General features: G+C 40.9%; 4 protein-coding genes across 8 annotated transcripts in view; 2 read left to right on the top strand and 2 right to left on the bottom strand.

The window, feature by feature from the left end:
* Positions 1–20,619, bottom strand: part of LOC106741335 (transcription factor EC) — a 105,349-nt gene extending 84,730 nt beyond the window's left edge. Inside the window, exon 1 of the mRNA XM_014613192.1 lies at positions 20,508–20,619. The gene's annotated coding sequence lies outside the window, so the exon portion shown is untranslated. The remainder of the gene's footprint in view (positions 1–20,507) is intronic.
* On the top strand, positions 4,385–17,901 carry LOC106741336 (inhibin beta A chain). 3 transcript variants are annotated; one of them, XR_001374169.1, is made up of 6 exons: positions 4,385–4,666; positions 5,049–5,754; positions 10,341–10,595; positions 11,175–11,557; positions 13,738–14,099; positions 14,406–17,901. XR_001374169.1 is itself a non-coding variant. In XM_014613196.1 (5 exons), the coding sequence occupies exons 2-5, from the start codon at positions 5,337–5,339 to the stop codon at positions 13,900–13,902; spliced, it is 1,221 nt and encodes a 406-aa protein (XP_014468682.1). In that variant the 5' UTR covers positions 4,385–4,666; positions 5,049–5,336; the 3' UTR covers positions 13,903–17,901. The 3 variants fall into 3 exon arrangements, 2 of the variants coding, with proteins under 2 accessions (XP_014468682.1, XP_014468683.1); XM_014613196.1 differs by having other exon boundaries at positions 13,738–17,901; XM_014613197.1 differs by having other exon boundaries at positions 4,659–4,720; positions 13,738–17,901.
* A 140-nt stretch (positions 20,620–20,759) lies between the features above and the next one.
* Positions 20,760–22,593, top strand: LOC106741337 (acidic fibroblast growth factor intracellular-binding protein). Of its 3 annotated transcripts, none has more exons than XM_014613199.1 (6): positions 20,760–21,075; positions 21,174–21,375; positions 21,443–21,670; positions 21,788–22,015; positions 22,090–22,344; positions 22,441–22,593. In XM_014613199.1, exons 1-6 carry the CDS (start codon positions 20,991–20,993, stop codon positions 22,517–22,519), a joined length of 1,077 nt encoding a protein of 358 aa, XP_014468685.1. In that variant the 5' UTR covers positions 20,760–20,990; the 3' UTR covers positions 22,520–22,593. The 3 variants fall into 3 exon arrangements, with proteins under 3 accessions (XP_014468685.1, XP_014468686.1, XP_014468687.1); XM_014613200.1 differs by lacking the exon at positions 22,441–22,593 and having other exon boundaries at positions 22,090–22,093; positions 22,171–22,291; XM_014613201.1 differs by lacking the exon at positions 22,441–22,593 and having other exon boundaries at positions 20,761–21,075; positions 22,090–22,093; positions 22,239–22,338.
* Positions 22,585–25,543, bottom strand: LOC106741338 (pyruvate dehydrogenase E1 component subunit beta, mitochondrial-like). The gene is made up of 5 exons (XM_014613202.1): positions 25,301–25,543; positions 25,008–25,070; positions 24,546–24,752; positions 23,848–24,478; positions 22,585–23,547 (listed from the first exon to the last, which is right to left on the bottom strand). Exons 1-5 carry the CDS (start codon positions 25,307–25,309, stop codon positions 23,396–23,398), a joined length of 1,062 nt encoding a protein of 353 aa, XP_014468688.1. The 5' UTR covers positions 25,310–25,543; the 3' UTR covers positions 22,585–23,395.
* Between the last annotated feature and the right edge of the window lie 495 nt (positions 25,544–26,038).

Here is a 26,038-nt window from a genome sequence, read left to right on the forward strand (position 1 = left end):
GAGCCGCCGTGGGGGAGTGAGCGAGCGAGGTGAATATTTATCGAACTCGGCCGCGAAATGCACAAATGCACTCCTCTCCCCGCGCTTCGAGGGCGCCAATGCGCGATACGCCCGGTACTCCCGTTCGCAGGCCGTAAAGGGGAACAAATTGCGCCTCGTAAAAATACCGATGCGCCGATAACGTGTGTTTTCGTACTCTGCACCGTTGCGTGATAGCGCCCGCTTTTCAGTAACGGCGATATTGCTCTGGTCCAGGAGGATGTTACGTCAGTCGGACGAGGTTGAGCGGATAAATTAAATCGTGTAGGTTTTAATTTAGTATCGCGAACGCAAACGTTCCGCGCGCCATTCGTCCGGTTTTGCAACTCTCATGTGAAATTCGACAGACTAAACGCAACGGAATGTTATTACGCTCATTATTTGTAATTCCGTTTTTTTCTCGATATTCTTTCCGTTTTGTTTATCAATTGCGGTGGAAATGTTCAACAAAGCTACGAAATTTGCGGAGTATAGTTGTGCAACTCTCTTGGGATACTATTGATAAAATAACGATTGAAATGAACTGAAAATAACTAAAAGGGCAATTAGGACACTTTCTATTGTTACCAATACATATAAGATTTATCCTTAGCCGCAATATTTTTCACCTATGAATGGTCACAAATATACTAATTTTCCCATTATTTTTCTTTGCTTCTCAAAACAATTTTTCGTTCATCAGCTCTTGGCTAACAAACCCGGCACTGAAGTACATAAAAAACAGTGAAGGACAAAAAGAACAAAGAAGAAACATTGAGGTCGTGTATCAACGGCGATACGTTGTAGCCTGAGTATATCTATTGCATACATTTACGACTGACGGAGGTTTAAATATAATAGATACATCGCTCTATGATACTCAAATATCATTAGGAAACATGAATTTGGAAATGAATTCAATATTAACCGATGAGTCGACAGGACATATTTGTCATCTCGTATTTGAGCAATTCATACAATATCTACTCAACGCGATACTCACGTAAAACTTGATAAGTCGCTAGGTAAATATAAACCAAAGTATGAAATTAAACACGCAACATATAACGTAAATACATTACTATCGTGTAGAGATATGTTGTATACCGTTTAACGTATTACACGATGACACTTTTACGCAGATAAACTGACACATAGTGTGTAACGTAAATATTAGCGATATTACTTTTGTTAAGAAGAAGGTCATTGGCCCTTCCGACCCGTTCGAATCCAAGGGACCTCCTCAGCCGTCAATCACCGTTAAGCAATTTCTTGTCGGAGAGCTTTCACGCGAAAAAAACGTGACTATAAAGTGATCTTTGGACGGAGGCAACTTCAATACGCCGTGGATATATCGCGTACTCCTTATAATATATGAAACGGACGTTACAATCGCCTCTGACTTCCCTATCGTGTTGCGCAAAATTCGTTCTCCCCTACAAAATTGTAATCGCTCTTCTGTTTACCGCCTATGGACCAAATCAGTTGCCGTCCAAGCCAGAGAAAGAACATCAGCTCCACTTATCGAAACTAAATCATTAACAAAGAAAGAAAGCACGATTTAAAGCGAAGAAGATTTTTTTACTGGAGGTTAGCTTAGATAACTCTTGTGTTATCCTACTCTATTATTTTTAGCGTTTTAAGACTCAAATGTGAAAGTGAATGAACTCTCGGAACAGGATGTACAACATATCATTTTGAAGTTTCATTAACTGTATGGACAGAGTAAAAAATGAAAAAGGGAATATTATTACCCTCTTTATAAAGTAGCGCATAGAGATGTTCTTTTTTTCGTGCGTTTCAAACACGACCATGAAATAATCAACTTTTCCATCTCTTCTCCGGGAGACGGTCTTTATCAAGCAGCTGTATAGCTTCCCAATTATTTCACTGCTGATTATTGCTTCATCGTTATTCATTATACGATGGCGCAGCTCGTAATTGATGGCGATTTTAAATTACTGTGTTCCCCAGGTAATAATAAAGTTTCGCGCGCCACCATCGACGCCCGGCTCGCGTCGAATCTGGCACCTTTGACGGCAGCGCGTTAAACGCCGCGGATCGTTCTCGTTATACGCGTCGGAAATTAAACCTCCGGAAAGTTCGCGACAAAAAGTTTTCGCTCGTCACGATCAGCTTCCCCTTTCGCGCTCGTTATTAAACTCGCGGATATATCGCGGTATAATTCGAGGTGACTCTCGAAGAAAGAAATCGTTACATTTACAGAAATATGCAAACGTATTTCCAGTGAGATAATGGAGGTAGGGAATCCGCATTAATTTATGCATGCATGTAGTGACAGAAATTTATACATACGAATGTATCAGTCATATTTACGGACATGGCGAATATTTCACTCTCTTTCGCAACATTCGATAAATCCATAAATATGTATTTTCTTTCGAGCGAGAAAAATAATTACGCTTCATATATGAGTGAAATTTTTTGTTTGTATTAATGTATGTACATTCAGTCGACATGTGATTGACGACATCTCTCGCGTGTAATTAGATGTAATTTCAAAGGTATAAAGAATTATGAATAATGTGTCACGTTATTGTGTTATCAAGCAGGTAGATGAAACTTTTTTGCGCCGACGAACGGGCAACATTATAATACATTATTTGAATAACGATGTTATGTCCGTCAATTCGAAAAATTATATTTCAGTAACGACCGATAATAAGATAACGCAAACAAACGCTGCGATCTACAAATGAGCGTTACGTGCGCGAACTGCTGATTATGCGCGCTGTGTGTTGGGCGCAAATTATAGAATAATTCAACGCGGAGGATTCTGGCTATAATTTACGAACCATGAAGTTCGACAAATCAACGGGAATGAGCGAAAAGGGAAAAAGAGGCCGCCCGCGCTCAAATGCCGAAACGACGCACGTAACGAAGCTAGTTTCACCGCGATTATTAATGACACCGACGAACAGTAGGAAACGATAAAGTGCTTAACGTCGTGTTTCTTTACGAGAGTTCTTTTTTACGAGAATCGTTATTGCATGGTTTATTAAACCGGAAGAACGAGGCGGTCCAAGTGCAAGCAAGCAAGTGTTTTACCGCCTCCATGTTTCCCCAGCCATGTCTCCAAGCTTCCGAAAGAGATCGCAGTCGCGTCTTGTCGGACCCGATACATAAATAAATCTCGGCGGGCAACTTAAAAGCACTCGGTGATATTTTAAGTTCGCTTCGGTGTTCGACACGTCAAGGAGGAAAAAGATGTTCTACGTTTCCGGATCAGCGAGGTGGGTCATCTTCTGTAAGTAACGTGGTGTGCTCCGATGAACTGCGAATTGCAGGGCTCGGCTTAAAGAAACGTTGACACCAATTTGTGGCGTAGCTCACATCAATCTTTTTCACGGTAAACATTTGCCTTGCAAGAGTCTTGCGTCAGTTCTAATGAGCGCAATCGAGCGATATAAGTATCCTCAATTTTTTCGTAAGTCGAAGCTACGTCATGGCCAAAAGTTCCGTTATAACCTTAGCGATTGACTTCGATAAATTGTTACATGGCCATTTTAAAACCTAACTTATTTCTCCACATTAATATCCTAATGAAAAGATAGATGGATAACTAGATGCCTTTATTATCATTCTAGCTCATTTTTTCTCAAGGACGTTGTAATATTATAGTATAAATTAATAGAAAAAGAAATTATATATATTTAAGAAAAGGAATATGTACGTCTACATACAAGGGAATTAGTATATCATGTAATATATTAAAGCAAACCATTATACAGTTAGTATTTTTGAGAAAAAGAAAAAACAAACAATCTTTCAGATTTTTAGGCAAAATAGTAATATCACGATAATAGTACACAGAACTTGAAGATCCGTGTAGCCCGGCTTTATGAAAATTCGCCAAGTTTTTCACTTGATTTGTGCCAAAAATTTGCTTACAAAATATATATTTGAATAAAAATTAAAGTGTGTAGCAGTTCTCCGAAGATATTTGCTTCGAAATATTTTTATACAGCATCTCATATCAGTAATAGGCGCCTTATCACGCCTCGTTATAGGTACAAATGATCTATATGCGAAACTACGTTCTTGTCGCGAGGAAGAAAAACTCGCAGAATTGACAGTAACGTCGGTCGACGATGAACGAGACGAACTCCAACGACCTACGGAGGCAGAGCCAGCCGACTAGGGAATTCAACCAGGAACCGAAGTGTGGACACACGGAATCCCATCGGCGACATGTTCGCGGCGCGTGCTTGCGCCGCTGATAAGAGCATCGCCATCCAATCCACATTGGCCCCGCCGGCGGCGGCGGTGCAAAGTTCACACGGCCGCGGAGTCAACTACATCACTGGACCATCGTGACGATTCACCTCCAGTCTTCGTGAACGCGTCGCCCAGAACGGTGTCGACCACCCCGAGAGAGATCGTCGTCAAGAATCGGTTCGCGACACGACCAGGAGGTCGAGCCTCCTTCTTCGTACGCGCAGAGACTCGCCGCCGACCCTCGTAGGTCGGCGCTTCTAGAGTGGGAAAATAGTGCTTCGAGAAGAAGAAGAAGCAAAAGAAGAGCGGCGGCCGACCGACGCAAACTGGTTCCATGAATCGAATCTCGCGAGATACCAACTCGACCGACCTTTTGCAACCTTGTCAACAAGCAGTTTAAGATTGATTAGTAAGAGCTACCGCTAGATATTGGACGCGATAATTGAAATTTAAGAGCGAGAAGGTAAAATTATTCGATTATTTTTGGTATTTTTTGTAGTATTTTTCGCAATGCCGATTAAAGATTTCCTATAAAAGAACGAGGCGTATGCAAGAAAATATCTAATATTAAAAATATTATTCGCGAGATAAAGAGCGTTTCGACGTGGTAGCCGGCTACCATACAGTTCGTACGCTCCATATGTTGAAACTCTAGAAATAAATGCCGGCACCTACATTATATCATCAAACAATTTTATCCTCGCAATTAAATTTTAATTATCGCACCCAACATTGAACGAGAAAGACGGCTTTTACTAATCGATCCTTTTTACTGGTTGTTTACCTAACAGAACTTTCAAAAAATCCTCGTTGGTCAACAAGATTGCAACCCTGAGTCTGATAAAAAGGAAGAATACGGAAGCTCGAAGATCGATATAATCGATTTTGCAGATATTACATTCGGAATCCATGCGTCAGGCTCATCCGGGTGTAGTCGGGACGCTCGTCCAATGGGACTTCAGTAACCATCAGTACTCGAGGAGTTCAAGTGAACCATCGGCTGATTAACCGAATTGGTTCGAGCCGACCGTCAAGTCGGAGAATCGAGTTCGATCATTGTCTGTGCCGGCGGTGAGAAAATGCGTCTACTCGTTGTGTTCATCGTCGTTTTCGGCGCGAACAGTGCTTTCGTCTTGAGCACCTGGAAAATGCCAAACTTCATGATGAACTTGTCGAACATGTTGACGTCCTCTTCCCAATCAGCAGCGACGCCGGCCAGTGAGAAGAACAACTGTCCCGGCTGCGCACAGAATAAGATCTTGATCGATCATAATTCGTTTTTGACCGAGCTAAGAGTGGAGTATGTGAAGCAACAGATCCTGAGGAAACTGAGGCTGTCGAAGCCGCCCGAAGTCTCGATGCCGCTGTCGACCTTGCCGAAGCCTCTGATAAACGGCAATGTGCTCGAACTTCGACCCGGAGCTCCGCTCGTGCCGGATAAACCGGCGGAGAGCTTTTACGGAAAAACTAACCAGGTCGTCGTGTTCCCGCACGAAGGTAAGATTCGAAAGGCAGATCAAAATAGACAATGTGCGATCACCTCTCTCTGAAGTTTCAAATGATATCAAATATTGATCAGAAAACTAAATCTCCCGTTTATATTCGAACGGATTTAGGTAACTAAACAATAGATTTCGGAGGGAAATACTGAAATCGCGGATTCACAAACGCTGAAATCACGATAAGTGCGCGATCTCGAAAATACCCTTGTTTTCTGTGCATAGTTGCGCTACGGCAAAAATATTCGCGGAGATTGCTAATGAACAGTTATTCAGCGCGGCATGTAAATAGAGAAAAGGCGAAGAACGAACAACACGTGAGGAAATATACATCATTCGTGAATATTGTGAGCACATCCTTCTCATGGTGCCAGCCGGCTTCCGAGTGTTCGATACAAATTCCCTGAATATCGAGTGCGCGCGCTTTTCCAAGGGAGCGCAGATGAAGTGAATCCACAAATGAACTATTGTGCCAGAAACGTATCCGAACACTTGATCGATATCGAAATTTCGTACAGCGAAAGTGCACTCGCAGGCGGACTGTTTATGCAACATTTTTTAATGACGTTTGAAAAGCTACAAGCGCAATAACTGTGTATTGTTGTAAGTGGACGTATGTATGCGCTAACATCAACAGATATCACTAGTAAAAAAATTCTAAAAATATATACTAGCTTCCAGAAATGTGTTATTTTAATCATTTCGCGACATGGATATAGAAATGTATGTATTACGTTCGACATATGAAAATAATGATCCTCTTTCATTATTATCACGGCAACCAAACCCGAAGTCTAAAATTTTTCTGGGATTATCGAAGTTAATTATTCGCAAACAATTTCTACCTGTAGATCAAAAAAATAAGTGTACTTATAGATATATAATAAATTTATATTGATAGATGTCGATATTAAATCTATACTTGACGGTATTTACTTTGATTTTATACATTACTGCTGTACTAGATCAATATATAGACTCTTAATGGCCCTGTAGTTAACAATATTTTTGAATTTCCACTTGATTCCTGATGATCATCTAGCATTTTATATTCGCACATATGTCCGGCATACACGCGTGAAGCTAACCATCTCGCATCTCGAAAATAGTTTCCTGAGAAGCTCGCTTCATTCTTTCTGCAGGCTGGCCGTGCCTCTCGACAACCCCTTCTTGGCCAGCCAGACGAGAAACACCGGCGAGGATATGAATATTGCGTAATTGCACGGCTCCCTCGAAATAAACGAGAACCGGTAACAATGACGCCGTTTCTCTCTCCGCGGTGCGGCACTTCTGGATAGGTACCGACTGGGACCATGAATTTCAAATTTTCCGCGACGATGCAAATACGGAAGCCGCGTGAACGACGTACGTATGAATCCCGGCGCGGCGGAAATTTACCTCGAATTACGACGCGAAATCACGGTTCCGACATTTTAATCGCCCGCGTGAATCATTTTCGACGTGTTTGGCGAATTTCTTAAAATCGCAGAACCGTCCGGGAGATCCGCCCCGTTCGTGCGGCGCGAAACCTTCCGGCTCGCGAAATGAAATGTTACTCCGAGGAATTTTATCGAATGCGCGAGAGAGAATAAGAGAATGCGGAGAATAGGCAAAAGAAACGAGAGAAGAATAGGTGAATTTGCATTTTTGCCAAATGTCGTTTGAATTAACCGTTAACGCACGAGGCAAATGTTTTTCCCCCGAGATCCACTGTGGAGATTTATAAAGGGGTGTGGCGTAAGCTAAAAAGATAATTAAGGGATTCATTGCTTAAATTTTTCTCCCTGCGCCCGTTTAGAATAACAATTGCCCGTGATAAGGTAGCACACGCGAACGTTTTTACGCTTAAAGCCAACTGTTTCCATTTCGGCATTTTACCGCGTCATGCAACTTTGTTTGCAACGTGGAGCGATGCATAATTTACGAACACATAATTTCTTGCGGATGGCGGAATGCGGGAATACGATAGTGTATAACCGTTCATCAGCTGCACGAATATGCTGAATATTATTGTCCCGAATTTTCTTTCACGCCTTTTTACCGTGTTTCTCGCGCGCACGCGAGACTGTGCGAATACGTTGACCGCGTTTACGAAATTTTTTAGAGATCTATACTTTTCATAATGAAAGTGTCAGAAAAGCGTCTTCTCTAACCAAGAAACAAGTCCATTAAAATAAGATAAAAGCTTACAAAAAGATGAAAAAGCAGAAGAAAGAGAGAGAAAGGCAATATTCACAAATTTATGCCGAATCTAATTTCTCTACGATTCACAGCTACAGCCTTACTAACATTGGCGCGCATTGATATGTCACTGCATATATTTCATATGACTTTCCGCGGCAAGGCGATTGCGCAAGCCAATCTGACTGTGCCCAAGTCGCTTTTTATCTAATTCCGTCACGAATCTACCGCACACGGATGTACGCGCGCGCACATATTCACATATACACGGTAAGTCGTACGGGCTCTCGTAATATCGGCGCGGAACATTTGGCCTCGTTAACCCGCAGCGATTTCAGCGCGAAAGCTGCAGATTACGGCAGTGCGGTCGAAGGTCAGTGAACCGGAAGTGTTCATCGCGCTGTCGAATTCCGCTGGAAAGTAGTACATGTTCGAAAACGTCCTGAAGGTACGTGGAATTCGTCCCGTGAATAATTCGGCCCGGAAATCGGGTATGTGCTGGGCGTAAATGAAAAGCTGATGAACTACAGGAGTGCGATAGACTAATCTCCGACGGAACGTGAGGATTGTATGATGCGAGAATGATTATATTTTCTCAGTTAGAGAACAATATTATACAATGACTATATCACGGATAAAACATTTCGCGAAAATAAAAAAGAAATAGAATCCCGCTTTGTTTTTACGTGGTTGAGCTACTCATTAACGCGATCGTTGCATCATACATAATAACAACTTCTGTTATCATCATTGTGGAGGCAACTCTTCGTTTTATAACCGATTTTTTAGGCGTTACAGAGAGGAAGTTTGACATTCTATTTAAAATATAGCATGTATTTAAAAACTCAATGAGGTCAGTGAGAGCAGTCTTTCCGCTCGTACGTATTCACAAAGTGTGTGTAGTTGAGGCCGTTATTTAGATGGAAAACAATAAACAACAAATGTGATGGTAAAAATGTAACGTATCTGTGTGTGTTACTGACGCTTGGCACGCGTTGTGCAACGATACAGATTCACTCTGACGCCTGGCGTTGCATAATCCCGGCTACAAATCATGCGGAAGTGGCGATCAATCGGACACGCTGATCGCCCAAGAATCCGCCCGGAAATAATTTCCACGCGCTTGATAGTGTATGTTGCATCGCAGATTGCCGCAGAACAATCGACATATACGCGTCGGCGGAGTTTGACGCGCGGTTTTTCGCGGCGATTTTCCGAGTCGCGAATAGGGCTGGACAATTTCGACGTGAAAATTGTCAGGAAATGTTTCATAAAACAACACCAAAGTCTAAAAAAAAAAAAAAATAACAATAGTGACTTCAAATTTACATAAGCCGACTCTTTTTTTTTTCAGTTTTCCAAGAGGACTTTTATTATTTTAATCAGTGCAAAGACAACAGCGAATATTCATGTTGTTAAAATATGCGTTACATTTTTTTAAATACCAAAATAATTTACGTTTTGCGATGTTTCGCGCAATTCAGGCAATCATATGCAAATAATTGCTAAAGTGTCCTTTTCCGTTAATTTTGGACAGTTATCGACTTTTTTTATCACGCGCGAATGATTCGATCATCGAAGTTCTGTTTAACCTCAGGGTCACTTATTGCACGTGCTCGCTCAGAGATATCCTTTTTCGCACTTTGTCCCAGCTACAAGAGCCTTTTAACGCGCACTTTTTCAGATAATTGTGGTTCCATTTGAGGCTTGCTTCGAGCATCGCCGTAAATTGCAGGCCGATCGTGCAGCCAAAGGCGCACTCTCAAAAGTCTCGAATAACTGAGTCTCCAATGTCGTTCGTTGGTATACTAAATTAGTTTGTAATGGGATAACCCGCATATACGCGTTCGTCATGGCAGAGAGGCAACCGGATAGCCATATGACGCTCTCAGAGAAGAGGCTAAATAAGGAATATTAAAATTATCAGAAGGATAAAAAGTGAGATGGACGATAGTAGAGAAGAACGATATTATCGCGTGCGTTTCATATTCCCATGAAAAAACGGGAATATATATTTTTTTCTCCTTTCATAACTCATAAAATCGAAATATATACTCTTACGAAATTAAAATTTAATAAAAATAAATTATAAAACACGTTAAATAAGTAATAAAACTCGTAGAATTTTTTCGCGATAATTCTCTTATCGATAATTTTGTCGCTTATTTCCGTCGGATATCCTAAATCAATCTCCACGTGTATCTAACGTCATAATAAAATATTTTTGTAGATCGCGGTAAAAAAATCGAAGTGTGAATATTTCAAAGAAATGGAAAACTCTGATAAAGATTAATTTATCGAATCTAATCAGTTTTCCTTTCGACCTTTTTGTTTAAAATCTGACGATATTGACCTTATTATATTTTTCCTAAGAAAATACAACGCGACTGTTACATGTTACAGGTGTAGCCGATGCTACGAAATGCCATCACAGCTCGAATCACCTAGTAGAGTTCAGTGCAACCTGTTTCACGTTTTACCTGCCGAACGAGATGCAATTCGTCGACGTGACCTCGGCTCAGCTCTGGTTCTACAAGGAGTACGACGAGAATGACTATCTCAACCAGACCTTCGTTCTATCCGAGCTCGATCACTGGGACCAGGGTGGAAGCTTCGAAAAGAACACCGTCATGGCAATCTTCGAGACCGATATTGGAGGTAGGTAAATGGCGAATGGAATCCCACCCCCGTCTATCCGTCCGTCCGTTCGTCACGAATCCACACCGCATAGAAATCTTCCGTCGTGAAATTTTGTTATCCCATCACTGCAGGCACTTTGCGAGCTCGTCCTCCGCTAGCACATCGCAATTTCGCCGAAAATTTCATACGAATGATGAAGGATAATTTTCTGATATCACGATATCATGAGCGATCTCTAACGTTTCCTACAGATCGCTGCGGGATACGATTGGGAATCGATCGTTAAACGAAAAGTCTGACCAGAAGAGTGTCATGTCAAAGTCTCGACAGAAAATTTATTGCGTTTATCGTTCCGAAAGAATTCGATCGAAAATTAAAGAATTAAAGTGTGAGAAGTCTAATACCCTTGCCGCAAAAATTAATCAACTAAAGAGCAACGAATGTTGCAGTAATTATACTCTGCTTGAGGAAAGTCATATTTTTTTAAACGTCGGATCTTGCAACAGGTTCCTCCGGAACATCGCGCGACATTACTCCATATCACCATTATATTCGTGCCAACAAACTATAACGATTTCGCGCTATCTTCACTTTCAGAGGGTTGGGTGGAAATGAACGTGGATTTCATAGTGAAGAAGTGGGTAAATCGACACCGATTGAACCACACCATTCAAATAGCCTGCAACACTTGCTCGGATAACCGCGACACCGCTCCGGTATCCGTCGAGTTGACTCTAAAGCCCTTCCTCGTAATCCACACGGCGCCGTTGCCGCAGAGGAACAGGCCCAAGAGGAACTCGAACTGCCTGCCCGAAATGAAGGAGTGCTGCAGAGACGAGCTCTACATTAACTTCGAGGACATCGGCTGGAACGACTGGATTCTGTACCCGAGCGGGTATCACGCGTACTTCTGTCGAGGATCCTGCTCTTCGGCAGCATCCTTGACCGTAAACAGCTCGTCTCACAGCAACGTTATCAGGGTGAGAACAACACGACTTTTCGCGTTTTCACGAGGTCGATCTGCAAAAATACAGATTGAATCTAGATTCGCGTCTTTAGTGTTTAGCAGAAATTCCAAAGTCGAATTTGATTTAATTTCTGGTTTCCAACTCTAACGTTGGAAATTTTATTCTCTCGTCTTGTCTCGCAATTAATGTCGATCGTAATTGTGTTGACACGCTGTCTACTGAACTTAATTAACCCTTAGTAAAAATCCAATTAATAATTTAGTCCTAAAGTTTCGGTATAAATACAAATAGATCTATTCGTACATTCATACAACTTTGTATTTTCCAATATTTAAGTATAGTTTATCAGTTATTAATTTTTTTCGTTATCATTAGAGTGCATTGCTTGATTCTCATATCATTTCATATCAGAATTCTTCGAAATAACTAGAATCATCGATTATTCAGCTAATCCTTCTTCCCTAGGTTTTTCCTGTTTATATTATTACAACGTGGTTAATATATATATCACTTGCAATATAGTAAAAAGGTTTTCTTTGTGAACTAAATAACCCAGCATTCTTATTTCGCGAAATAGCTCGCTCTTATCAGATCGTACAGTACGCGGATATGTAACAACCGATTATCGTGCCGCTGGGAGAAATTTATGTTGCCAGAGTGATTTATATTCGTTCCATCTTTGTGCGCGCAAAAAACGCAAGTGACACGCGGAGGAGGGTGGGAAGGACACTGACGCTGCGCCTCTTTCTCTCTCCTTTGCTATTTCGAAAAGGTTTCTCCTCGCTTTTACTGTCAATCATATCGCATTACGTAAGGCATATTGCTAATATTACTGATACGCAAGACTTATTATTGCCGATAACGCGTATAAAAAGCCTCAGAAATCGACGCGTTGCATCTCGTTTTCAGAATAATTGCATTCCATTGAAAGAATAGAGTTAAGCGTTACGTACTTTAAGTGATTGAAATCAATTGTATCGATTGAGTCGCCGCATTTCAACATCGAGTAGAAGCATCTTCGCGACTTTTCTTATTCACGTTTCTCTGGTACGAAAAATTCTGAATCAAGAAAGCGAATGATTTATATTTCATGCATTCTTCCATGCACACACGTAGTCTCATGGTTCCTACTTCTATAAAGACTGTCCAGCAGAAGAAGTAATTCCTTTCCGACTCTTACGGCCAATTTACGCTTTACTTAACGTAAAAAAATATAGTCGCCCTGCATAACCGCGTCCTTTATTACCTGCATTAATTGTTAATAAAAGTCGGGTAGAGGCACTCTTGTTATACCGCGGCACATAATGTGGGTAATATAGTTTGCAACTCGTAACGATAATGGGGCGTTAAGACTCCATTATCACGCAACGTAAAACCCCATTAACTTAGGTCTATGCTTTCTGCCATATACGAAGCGTGACGCGAGAAATATCGTTTGCATACGCGAAATGGAGATGACTTTCTTACGTTTAGCCCGGGGGCGGCTGAAAAGAACGGTATTCGCCTCTACCGCTCTTTATCCGTTCGCCCGCTATTTCTCACGGAACGTTTCACTATTAAAACACGGACCTCCAAACACCGCAACTCTTTGCAAATGACTAAAATTTACTTCGAAACTTATTCCAACTCCGATAATCAATCCCCTTTTCTCTCGCCGAGTTGTTTCTTTCGAAACAAGTATCTTTTGTAGGCGGGAACAGATAAGTTAAAAAAAAAATCAGAATTTTATCAAGTAATTTCTATGAAAATAAACTCCCAAGATAATGTATCTAGAATATGTATTAAACATTACATTTATCCACTCAAACAAGGTGACGTTAAGTGACGTCTGCGTAACGTCTTAATGACGTCTCCAACATCAATAATATTTACGTCATTAAAACGTCATATGTCATTTGATGTCACTTTATTACTTGAACAGTAATGTTTTTGCCCTGTTATTTCACTATAATCATATAATTCCACGAACGAGATATGACTTCCAGAGCAAAAAATCATGTAAAAAAAAATAGAATTTTTTATCGTATAATTTCAAGTTCTCCCAGTTCACCGACTCCAGGCTGGAGGATCGCTCGGAAATCGACAATAAAGCCACGCACGTCAGTCATAAATTTATCATACCCGCCCGCATTTGTGCAAAACGCGAATCTCTGCGAATTTAACGAGCATGGTGACGTCGCTCCTGCTTACAGAAGTTGTTGGGCAACAAGGGCAACGTGCAGCGGAAGAGCGAGATAGTGCCGTGCTGCTCGCCGACGCAGCTCGCCCCGATTCAGCTGCTCTACATCGACACGAACAACACGATCACGCGAAAAACATTGCCGAACATGGTGGTGGAGGCATGCGGTTGCATGTGACGCTATCACGAGAACAGAGAAGATGGACCACTAAATCCCGACGCGAGTATACCGGACTCCACCAACACCCCTTTACTCCGCCGCCACTTTTGCTCACGCTTAATCACCGTGAGTCTAAACTTGCCGGGACTTGTCGTCCATCTCGTGCGAACACGAGGAGATCGGTTGTATGGACGAGATGATCGCAACGATCAGAGGTAGGGACACTTGTGACTGATCATTGTCGCGAGCTCACGCACTTATGTTATATCGTTATGTTATATACGACGACACCAACACAGTTACCATCGATTCATGCATACGAGTTGTCGATAATTGCAGTCAGGTTCGTCATTTGAATCTTCGTTAAGTGACTCGCGTCGTAGATTGATTTCTTTTAAATTAATGTGCAGAAAACCCGACTGAAACATTGTCGCGCGTTCGTTCGAAGACGTGATAACATGAAACTCGTGAGCTCACGTAACGCGACAACAGTGTGTTTCTATCCGAAACCTCGTTCTTAGGTTGAATACTGCGAGCCGCGAGATCGACTCCGGACGCTTGCGGTGCCATGGGAAATTAAGGCGTAAATTAAGGCGAGCCAAACCGTGGCGAGCTCGTTACGTATTTTAGCATAAGTACCGACACCCCCGCGTGCCTCTCCGCGTGTCCAACGAGTCGACAGCGAGAGATCTTTTGGGGCAATTTCAACAACGGCAATGAACTTCACCGCGTGCGCGCACCCCCCCCCCCTCCACTCTTTGCGTCTAACTACGTACGGCCGTTTCCTCCGGGAATCTCTGTTTCCACTGCGAATCTTCACTGAAAATATTCCGACGAAAAGTGACCCCTAATCCGACGGATGGCTCTCCAGCGATGCGAGACGATAATCGTGATTTTAATTGAGATATTAATCAACTCTATGATGGCATCTAATGATTTTTTTATACAAGAAATGAGACGCGAGAAGAGCCGATTTGTAGAAGAACACCGACAATGTTTAACTTGACAGGTAACGCTTAATCTTCGATTTTAAGTTATTGTTATGTCTTGAGAAATTTATAAGAGATATATTTTTCTGCCCAACAATACCACCGACAATATCTGATAAACAAATGAGCAATTAAGTCGAATCCTTCGAACTGTTTCAGCAAGCAGTTCATTTTGACATTAAATATCAATAAAAGAGACATCTCGTATACTTAATATCTTTAAACATATCTGAATATTAGCGAGAAAAATTTTGAACGTCAACACATAGCGATAATATACCACATAATAAAATCGCAAAATATTTAAGTGTTTATCACAAACGGTGGCAATTTAAAACTACCGATATGACAAACGACATACTAAACGCCATTATAGTATTTCCTCACCTTTGAAACCATTATATCGAACCGGCTTAATTTAACCAGTGTGGCACGCGCGCTCCTAAAATTTATTTATTGCTGAGTTGAGATTTAACATTGTCACGCCGTTTTGACAGCGGTTAGCTCGCGGGCACGACTGCAGCAAGTAAATAAAATGCAATAGTGATTATTCTAGAGGTAAATATACGCGATTATGGTACAATAATGTCGATAAGTATATTATTAAGCGATGCTAAGCCGACATTGCGGCTGACATGCCAAGATAAACGGTGAGAGGCTTGGCTATGTCGAAAGCTCTCGGAGCAATAAAAGGCGGCCCGATATTATCGATGTACTTGTTCCTCCATCGTACAAGTTTATGGCTCTCGCGTCGAGCACGAGATAAGTACATTCGCGAAGAATCGATCGATTTTCCCCCCGATGCTATTCAAGTGCACAAAACCGATGAGATGGATTTATCTCTGCGCTTGAGCCTTCACGAGACAATTTTCGATTTCTGCTTTGTCAGAACTTAATTTAATTAGGAATAATGTCACTACCGAAAATTTCACTCGACGAAAATTTAATTATACTTCCCCGGACGGCGCGGTGAAGCCTATATTCACAAGTTTTCGTATATAAATAAATAACAACGCGTTGTCGAAGCTGTGCAATATTTAATCCAATTCATTCGCTACGCGCGACTTTAACGCCACGTGAAAAAGTCGTTAATGGAGACTTTTTTCTGCATATTATTTTTATCGCGAAAGCGTCAACTAGTATCTGTAAACGTCGTAAATAAGCAGAGCCGCGAAATACTCGGGCTCACGTCGCGCATTTCTCAGCCGCGCCCGAAAACCCGGCTCGGGGGAATTCATGGCAGATGAGGGCAAAAACTACAGACGAACTTCCGCGGCTTCGAGAGTGGATTAGCGCGTTCCTTTCAAAAAATATATTTCGCGTTTCCCTGCGTAACGCTCGATAAACCTTTCCCGAGTAAATCCATCTCGCCGGGTTTCTCCCTCGGCGCCATGTAAATATATCATTCGTGTTTTGCTGTACGGTGCCACGTCTCTGCAAATGAATTTCCTGGAGCGCTTCCTTCCTCCGTCCGGAGACAGACACAGAAACGGCAAACGCGCGGCGGTGGGAGGGGAAAGGACAGAGAGGAAACGAAGGGGGTGGAAGAGGGATGAAAGAGGAGAGCAGAGAGGACGGAGAAGTGGAGGACTACGCGAGAGACGAGACGAGGGAGGAAGTGGAAAAGAAAACAAGCACCAGGCAGAGAACAGAGAGACAATGGTGGCACTGTACCGCGGGATCGAAACCGAGTATGTCCTTTAGAGACATTAAATGTAACAGGGAAATAATATCGCGACCCTGCGAGGCAAGTGTATGTCTTTGGTGACAGCCAACGTAGATAACGTAATCATTACTTACGCGAGCCCGCCCGGTCTACGCTTTGCATCGTGTCACGCGTTAAGACGTCTTTCAATCTTTATAATCCCAACGGGTTATCTATATGTGAATATCGCAACATTAGTGCGATAAATGATACAAATGTATGTTTATGGATTCTTTTGCTCGCGTCGCTTGAAAAAATAATCTTATCAAGAAGAAAAAGTTTAGCGATGTTGACGGAGGTTGAGATGATGAGTCTGCTAATAAAGATGCGTTAAATAACAATAACAGGTTTATTCGAATGTAGAGAGATTGCATATGTGGCCGTGTGTAGGCTACTAGTCTTGCTGTCGGCCTTGTAAATTGCGTGTTGGAATGGAACTCAGCATTTAAGTGGTCGGCGTTACGTGGTGGTGCTCTACCTTCTGAGAGCGCGCCGGGAACTCGGCGTCGACGATGGGGTGCTGGAACTTGATGGCGCGCTGAAGCTCGATGTTGAAGAAGGGGAGCTAGGCGTTGCGAAGATGACCCGAAAGCTCGGCGTTTGCCGAGAATAAGCCGGGAGTTAGGCGAGGTTTGGTCCAGAATGTCGTCCGAGGTTCGTCGCCTTGGTGAAAACCGCCACACGGAGGGTCGTTTAACAGCGAGAGTATGCCCCGTTGAAAAGGGCTCCTCGGACGAGGACTAAGTAACCCTGACTGCTCTCCCGAGCTTCCCGCGGCGCCTCCTTGTATATGCGCGTTTTTGCTCGCGAGTTGTATGTGTCGCCTAGTAGCGCCGCGAACTTTTAGCGATTTAAGTGTGGGGCGCCACCACAAAACCCGTCTTTCTAGATGCGCAACATTAATATTAATGTAAGTAAGCACTGTTAATAATGAACGCAATGTCTCATTAATTTGCAATACGAGCAACACGTAGACAAAAATAATCTATCGATCCTTGGGATTATGAGGAATTAAAGACACGGAAATAGTGTCTGTAAATATCGCGAGTTTGCGATATAACAGAGGGACCGATATTTTGTCACCGCGAATTTAAAACGAAATGCGACTTTCAAGTGTTTGCTGATATCGAATTTCGATAGTATATTGTTCTGCTGGAAATTTGAAATGCGGTCGCTCTTCTTGTTAAATGCCTGACCAGGTTGCGAATAACGATTACGGAATCGGTAATTTAATTTGTGTGAATGACGTTTGGTATTAAATAATAAATGTATAGATATAATTAATTTTTGCGTGCTTGTTTAAATAAACAGAGAAATTGTGAAGTTTTCAGCTTGAATGACTCCGCGCGCAGATAAAAGGCGCGTCGAGTGTTTATTCAATGCGTATCTTAATATATATCGAGCGAGCCCGCATAGTTCGGCACGTTCTCATGCATGAATATCGAATCATGCATATTTTTCCTTATTTTAACATGAACTAGCACGAATGGCACGTTGTACAAAAAGAAACAGTCTTTGTACGATTGATAAAATTCACATTTCGCGAAATTCCATATTCTGTTCTGTTTACGACTGTTATTCATGGTGAATCGCAGTGACCGATATAATTCCATGGCTTAAAAGTATGTCCATCGACACGTACTTCTTTTAGATCTCCCGTCGTTAGAACATTTAATATTACCATTGTATATTGAAAATATGTACGAGTTACGATAGGGAAACTCTGTTACAGAATTGCGAGGAAGCCTTGAATTTAATAGGATATATTATATATATATATAAGGTAATGAGAAGTTTAATATTTTAAACCCCAGGATATTTCATTCCCTCTTCTCTTTTTGTTTGGCACAACGCAACGTTCGTCATTTTAACTTCAAACAATTTCAAACATTTCGAATTTATTATTCCTATAAACACACAGGTACATATTAACTTTCTCCCAAATTTGATATTAAATTTTTAAAACTTCAAATTTTTTAACAGCATATATCGAAGATTATATATAAAACTCTAGCATTTCTTTTTTTAATAACAAGGGTGAAAGGAAAATTATTTTAGTTAACTGACTTGATATTCAAGTTTTATACTCTCAATATGCCATTACTCGTTCTAGGATTCGGTCGATACGTTAAGACAAAGCCGACGTATTCTATGACGGATTTTGTTTTACGGTACTATAATATTTATCGGTTCGCGTTATAACAGTCGCCACCGGTTAACGCGCGTTTCCGATAACGCGATAACGAGTTTAACGTTACGTGACGTTGCCTCGCCGCGAATCAATTGCAATTCGCGAGCGCAGTGGCAATTTCGATCGCTGCTGCCGCTGGCTGCACTCTCTTCGCTTGTCAATCAATCGCACGGAATTGCGGCCGGTGTGGCCGCATACTGTGTGTCGGTCTGTACGCACTACGCCGTTCGTATTATTTCGCTCCAAAGTCCGGCGATTACTTTAATTAAGTATGATATTGCGCCGGAAAAATGAAAATAATGTACCGGCCGCACCGATAAAACCCTGACATGTGACAGGGCCGTATCACCACGTAACATCGTGTGACCTTTTCGCTCGACAGCTGTATCACGCTCGATCCCGAAGTGTCGACTTTAAATCTCTCAGGCTTATTCACGGATAATAATGCTGGAGGAAGACAATCGAGAAGTGCAAATGAAACATGTTAGCCAAACACGGCATAATGAGTTAGAAGAAAAAGCATAATAATTTTATATTTGCAGAGGGATATCGTGATTTGTTCAGAATTTTTTTCAGAATTACTGTTAATTTGAAGCATTTAAATATTTGAAAAAACATTTATAATTTAGATATTCAGCAAAAGTGAGCAAAAGAATTCATAAACATACATTTGTATCATTTATCGCACTAACGTTGCGATATTCACGTGTTGATAATCCGTTGGGGGATTATATGGGGGATAAAGATGTAAAGACGTCTTTCTTTAATGCGTGCTATAATTTCGACATATAGAACTTGAACTTTTGATAAAAAAATTTAATTTCATATATATAGTTGATGAAAGTAGAATTTTTAGTTGAGAATTGCAAAATCTTGGTGAATTAAACTTCATGAGGCTACAAAGAAGTAATATATAGAAGCTAATTTCTCTCGGTTAATTCTCAGTGAACTTTATTCAAACAGGATTTTTACGTAAGGCTCAATTAACAGATATCAAAATTAGAACATTGTGAAAGTATAAATAGCACGCGCATCTAATCAAATAAAAATATTCAACATGATGTTTTCAACGTTGCGCTATTCACGTGATGAAATGAGTAAACATTATAGTATCGTAATAATAATACAAGTGAATATTGAATTTGTTCAAAACTCCGTATTTAAATATTCCGAAAATTATATTGTTACGAAATGAATTCGAAGTAAATTCTAATTAAAATCAGGATTAATATAAATCCCAAAATTATCATTAACTGCAAACTAATATATCATATTTGATGCGAAGGCATCAATATTTCTCTTGCTTGATTTATGGACGAAAGAAATAATTGAAAGGAGCTTTAAAACAAAGAGGAATGAAAACGACGAGATAATGGCTACGCCATTTTGTCGACGATGTGTTTGTACATAAAACTTTCCCTTCAAGCTGGGTGTACACTGAACAAACGAATAAGGAACGTACAGCGAATGCAAACTTTCGTTGTTACAATTTGGAAAATGTGTACGCCATAACGCATTCGAACAAAACATTGTTTCGTGCCAATTTCCTCATAAGATGGTTCATCAAAGAAAATTTGTGCGCAAAAATTTAGACACGAATATTCATATTACACTCTTGCTGTTCGTTCGCTTAGTGTATACCCTACTTTACGTTTGTCTCCTGCTAGGTTATTACTCCGCCAGATTACGTGTTTCGCATTAATAATACTACTTCGATGAATGATATTCGTTCAATTACCTTCTGATACAGAAGATCTTCCCTTCTTTCGTCTCATCGTCGACTTCGACGCCAATTCGCACCGATTCGATTACTTCCACACGCAAGTCGATGAATTTTCCGGTAGACGACCGTTTGAAACTGTTTCGAGCGCGATACTACGTGAGTCAAATAAGCTTCGCGTAGTGGAAGGACAGGAGTGCCATCTGACGGATGAGATCACATGTACGGCAACCTAACTGTCAAAGATGCGCGTTGTGTCACATGATATGTCGGTGTTTGTGCTTTTCTTACACAATTGATCTTTTTGCCGGATTCCAAGGTTTTGTAATATTTGAATAGATATTTAAATGGAAACATGACGAAGATCTTACGCGTGAGCAAGTGTTTTCGGCAACAAGAATTAACATAACGATCACGTTACTTACGTAAATATCAGTATAATTTTCACAATAATGTTATGCACTGACTATGATTTAATATAACATAAATATAACCTCAAACATGTTGTCGGAGGTTGATGTATTCATCAGTAACTACACACTGGTAGATCCTGAAATTTATCAGCTTTGGGTCGATGGTCACTCCTGTAAGTCAGAGGAATGTAACACAAACCATGTCTATTTATCTATGTGTTAAAATTGGAATCTACTGATCCAACATGACATATATGTACTTTTTTGTTAGCCAATGATGCAGTCAGCATTTTACATCAGCGAGGGATATGTCAGCAAACCGATGCACCACTTGAATTAGTCGCATCTGACATACTGGATCATTATCGCACCTATGCTCTATTAGAGAAGCTATTGCACACACCTACAAAGCTTGTCAGTGAGCAACTGGCGTTTCAGATTGAACCACAAACTAGTCAAATGCTCATCGAGATGTAAGGAAGGCTATCGATTAAAACTATATAATTCTTTATCATATTAAGAAATAATCACTTATTTCAGGTATTATGAATTTGATGACGTTGTAATACGTGAATTATTGGGAAAAAAGATAACTTCTAAGAGTAGAAAGGATATGGACGAGGTGGCAGAGAAGACAGGAGTTACATTAAAAAGTTGTCGAAGACAATATGACAATGTAAAGCGAGTGTTCAAAGTTGTTGAGGACTTGCCAGGATCTTTGGCAGCTAATATCAAGCAACACTTCTTACTCTCTGATGACCTTGCTAAGTATGCCTTGTGTATGGCTGATTATAAAAATTGTAGCAACTGGCTCAGTTTAACTGTATAATTGAATCACAATAAGAATCATGCAATTTATGACATAGTTGCTTCTAATGATTACAGACGATACGCAGTGGTAGTATTCATAGCTTGTTTACGATTTGAAATGAATAAAAGAAAACTGCAGTTTTTGACATTTCCCGACCTATATCACTGCGCTAATAGTATGATGACATCGTGGACATATCGTTGCGTCGGATCGGACTATTTCGATACCGATTTGGACAGGGAATTTCTACAGGAATTATCAGAATGCAGAGTGCTCTTGGAAAATGACAAACATCACAAACAGTATTTTGAATCTCACGAAAATAAATCGACTCATTCGTTATAAAAATCATAAAATCAATACAGCAATGTTTCAGTTTGGTATGTATTAAACTCAAACCAATGCTCCTCGAGCGATCCTATCAAGAATTAGACATGAACTTCCGCTCGTATTCAAGAGCGATACTAGGAATTGGATGCAACCTGCATAGATCGCGAGAATTGAGATTTTTCTTTCTGGAACTAGTGGAGAGATGCATAGAGCCTTGGCGACAAGTCAATTGGACGCATTCTGATCTCCGGAATTTTTTAGCCGTTTATACACAGTGTGCCCTTGACATGGATGTACTCAGGTACGATACACTTAATGCAGTAACGCGTTTCTTAATTCAATATATCGCGCAATTTGTGTCAGAAAAGATTATTATTCGTATAAATCTTGATTGCAGAGAGGGAGAACTGAGAGACGCGTTTGAACGTTATATGATGGTAGTGACATGCTGCCTTTTGCGTATGTATCATACTTGATTACTAATATACGTGTGTGTATGTAGAACATTATATTTATATATTCAGGAGTAAATAAAACAAACTATACGTGACAATTTATTAAATTTCTGTAATAAATAAACAAAAGCAGCACGCACGTGCTGTCTATAATTCTGCAATTATATGTGCGATGGCGCGTGAATCGATTGCGAAAACTGTACTACCCGCATATCCTTGTAAGTTTACCGACATTTTAAACAGCGCGCGGCGTGAAACTCCACAAAGAGAAAGGCAGTTCTTATTAAGACGGCAGTAGACTAGCACATTCGTTCGTTTTTCACACACATTAAACGGAAATCGATTTACTTGTAAATCGAAGACAAGTTAGAACTTTCCGTCTCTATAATTATACATATTCTCTTATTAGCATGCTTCAATTAGCATACTCTGATAAGTACTAAAATAAGTATGTACAATTGTAATTGATACAATGTTTTAACTACTTAATGGTAAAATGTACATTAATCAATATACCTTATCATACACATTGCATGTTAATTCTAAAGTGCAATTCTACAAACCTCTCTACATATATTGTCACAAATGTACGTTCAGGCTCTCTCCGTGTAAAACGTACTTCTTTGTAAAAGTTTCACGCATAAAACTTACAAGGAAATATTTCCTGGACATATTGTATTCAGCGACAGAGCATCATCTTCGCAATATGAAGACTTCACACTTACTTGATCGTTTCTCTGCAGCGAATTCTATTATCCATTATCTATCAATGATTGGAGACGAGGTAGTGTTCTATCAGGTAGAGGCATGGATCCGGGAGATGGGAAAACTGCAATGTGCGCTTTGAAAAACCGTAGAAATATATTGATTTCGCCTAAGTACTTGCAAGACTATCGACTACTGCGTCACTCCTAAAACATTGTTAACAGCGCTCACTATGTCCCTTATCTGCGGTAAGGCCGCGGCCTCCAGCGATTTTGCATACGGCATAGGCGTGTCAACACCAGTAATACGGATTACAGGCGCGTCGAGATGATAAAAGGCTTCACCTGCAAGAAAACATCTCTGTTAAGAAAACACACGTTATCATTAGGAACAGATGAAATGAGACCAAAGAAATTCACTTTTCTGAAGTCGAACGAAATTATCTATAACATATCAATCTTTTACATAGCATTTAACTGTGTAATTTGAAATGTCCAATTTAACAGACATTTATCATTCGATAATCTTTCCTATCAGACATTTGAAGCCAATAGTTTACCGATCGATATATCCATAAACTATCCCATGTCATCGTTATATAACTGATGAATTAAGTAGCGAGACAACGGTTAAGCAAAACTTACTCTCGACGATTCTCGCGCTGACCTCCGCGCCGATACCGCATTGCGGCCAGCCCTGCTCCACTGTTAACAAATGTTTCGTCTTAATCACGGACTGTACAATGGCATCTATGTCCAGCGGTCTCAAAGAACGAAGATTTATCACTTCGGCTTCGATTCCCTTGCCGGCAAGCTCGTTGGCCGCTTCGAGGCACTCCTCAACCGTTTTGGAATGCGCCACCAACGTGACGTGGTTGCCCGCTCGTTCTATCTTGGCCTTGCCGATCGGCAGGACGAAATCCTTGGACAGAGCTTCGTCGGACATAGGATACTGCACGCCGTACAATATCTCGTTTTCGAGTACCACTACTGGATCGGGATCTCGAATGGCCGCCTTCAGCAAACCCTTGGCATCTTCGCTGTTGTAGGGCGACACTACTTTCAAACCAGGACAGTGACTATACCAGGCGCCGAAACACTGAGAATGCTGTGCCCCGACGCCCGCGGCAGCACCATTGGGACCACGGAATACCACCGGCACGTTGATTCTACCCGCAGACATGTAAAACGTCTTGGCAGCAGAATTGATAATATGGTCGATTGCTTGCATCGCGAAATTGAACGTCATGAATTCACAGACTGGTCTTAGGCCGGCCTGTAACATGTTTATGAAACAAACATCATAAGAACGAATGATGACTCTATGATTGCTTTAAGCTCACCATAGCAGCCCCAACAGCAATGCCGGTGAAACCAGCCTCTGTAATTGGTGTGTCGATAACTCGTTTGTCTCCGTACTTCTTCCACAAGCCTCGAGAAACCTTATAAGCACCATCGTACATCGCTACCTCTTCACCAAGAAGAAAAACCCTCTCATCCCTTTCCATTTCCTCATCTAGGGCCGAATTCAAAGCATCTCGCACCGTCATCTAATATTTAGACAAATTTCCATAAGAGAACGTCATGCAGAAAGTGGATGACCTTTTATGTCCTTCAAGTTTCTACTTTGGTAAACTATCACAAATACAGGAAGTATCAGATTGAAATGAATGAAGGAGAAGCAAGAGAAGATCAACAATCTACATGTAAACATTCAGGAGCATTGTAACAATCACGAGAATAGAGCCGCAAATTTCAAAGTAGCAGACAAAAATCTAGGTTAAGTTGACAGTCAAGTAAATCACCTGCTGTGCTGCTGTCCATTTCGACGTGGAAAACGAGCGGCGAGCAACGGTTCTTATGACAGACTGCAAACAAAAAAGCATCATTAAAGCACATTGTTTCATTTAGATATCTGATACGCTTTACATTCTTTTATTTCACATAAATAGCAACATTGTTCTACTCCACTTTTGCAGCCACCTGCTGCTTCGCAACATTTATTTATGGCAAAACAATCGATGCCTGCAAAGTTTAGAACAAACGATCACAACACATAATTTGTCGTGCAACTTCATATTGTTTCACAGAATTTTACCGTGAGCATGATAGGCCGTTGAGTAGTAGCGAGTCGAGTATGAATACAACGGTTTTTTGTTCGTTCGATCGATGATTTCACTTGGAAGACAACCCAGCTGGAATTCTCGTCCTGTCGCGACTAAAACGCGAATTGTATCGGCGGAGCCTGAGACTGTTATGAAACGCCGTCGAACTGAAACAGCGGCGCGTCGAAACTGTTGCCGCGAGCCGTACGGTGCGAGTAACGCCAACATAAAAAGATAACGTGACCACGCTACTGTTCCCGCGTGACATTTACGTAAAATGCACTTCTACTTATATCCCACCAATCATGCATGGATCTACAGTGCAATATAATTACGAAAAGTAAATGAAGCAAAAATATAAAATATCGGAATATCTTGATGAAAATTAACGACAACATTAATATAGTTAATGTGGTTAAAAACTAGAGACTTCAAGTTTTAAAATACTTTTCGAATGATCTCGATAGCATCATTATTGTAAAAGTTACAGAAATTACAGGAATAACGGGTCTAATAATTCCATAAACCCGTTATTTCTGTAATGGGTATATCATTAATGTAACGGATTTACGGAATTATTAGACCCGTTATTTCTGAAATTTAGTTCCAGAATCTCCGCTACGAGTCGCCACTATACTTAAAGAGAAATTGAGGGCGTGATATGACAAAACGATGGAATCAGGCGTACTTCTCAAGTAGTATGACTCAAGGGCTGGTTAGACGTACTTTTT

Source organism: Dinoponera quadriceps, unplaced genomic scaffold (genome assembly GCF_001313825.1).
Source record: "Dinoponera quadriceps isolate SergipeBrazil2010 unplaced genomic scaffold, ASM131382v1 scaffold405, whole genome shotgun sequence".
Lineage (NCBI taxonomy): Eukaryota > Metazoa > Arthropoda > Insecta > Hymenoptera > Formicidae > Dinoponera > Dinoponera quadriceps.

Bases quoted from the DNA above. Each gene is read 5' to 3' on its own strand.
- LOC106741336 (XM_014613196.1), top strand. From the start codon at position 5,337: ATGCGTCTACTCGTTGTGTTCATCGTCGTTTTCGGCGCGAACAGTGCT. The intron at 5,755-10,340 runs GTAAGATTCGAA...TACATGTTACAG, and splicing joins CGTCGTGTTCCCGCACGAAG to GTGTAGCCGATGCTACGAAA. The intron at 11,558-13,737 runs GTGAGAACAACA...TCCTGCTTACAG, and splicing joins CTCACAGCAACGTTATCAGG to AAGTTGTTGGGCAACAAGGG.
- LOC106741337 (XM_014613199.1), top strand. From the start codon at position 20,991: ATGTTGTCGGAGGTTGATGTATTCATCAGTAACTACACACTGGTAGAT. The intron at 21,076-21,173 runs GTAAGTCAGAGG...CTTTTTTGTTAG, and splicing joins TTGGGTCGATGGTCACTCCT to CCAATGATGCAGTCAGCATT. The intron at 21,376-21,442 runs GTAAGGAAGGCT...CACTTATTTCAG, and splicing joins AGTCAAATGCTCATCGAGAT to GTATTATGAATTTGATGACG.
- LOC106741338 (XM_014613202.1), bottom strand. The intron at 24,753-25,007 runs GTGATTTACTTG...TCTAAATATTAG, and splicing joins AATGGACAGCAGCACAGCAG to ATGACGGTGCGAGATGCTTT. The intron at 24,479-24,545 runs GTGAGCTTAAAG...AACATGTTACAG, and splicing joins TTGCTGTTGGGGCTGCTATG to GCCGGCCTAAGACCAGTCTG.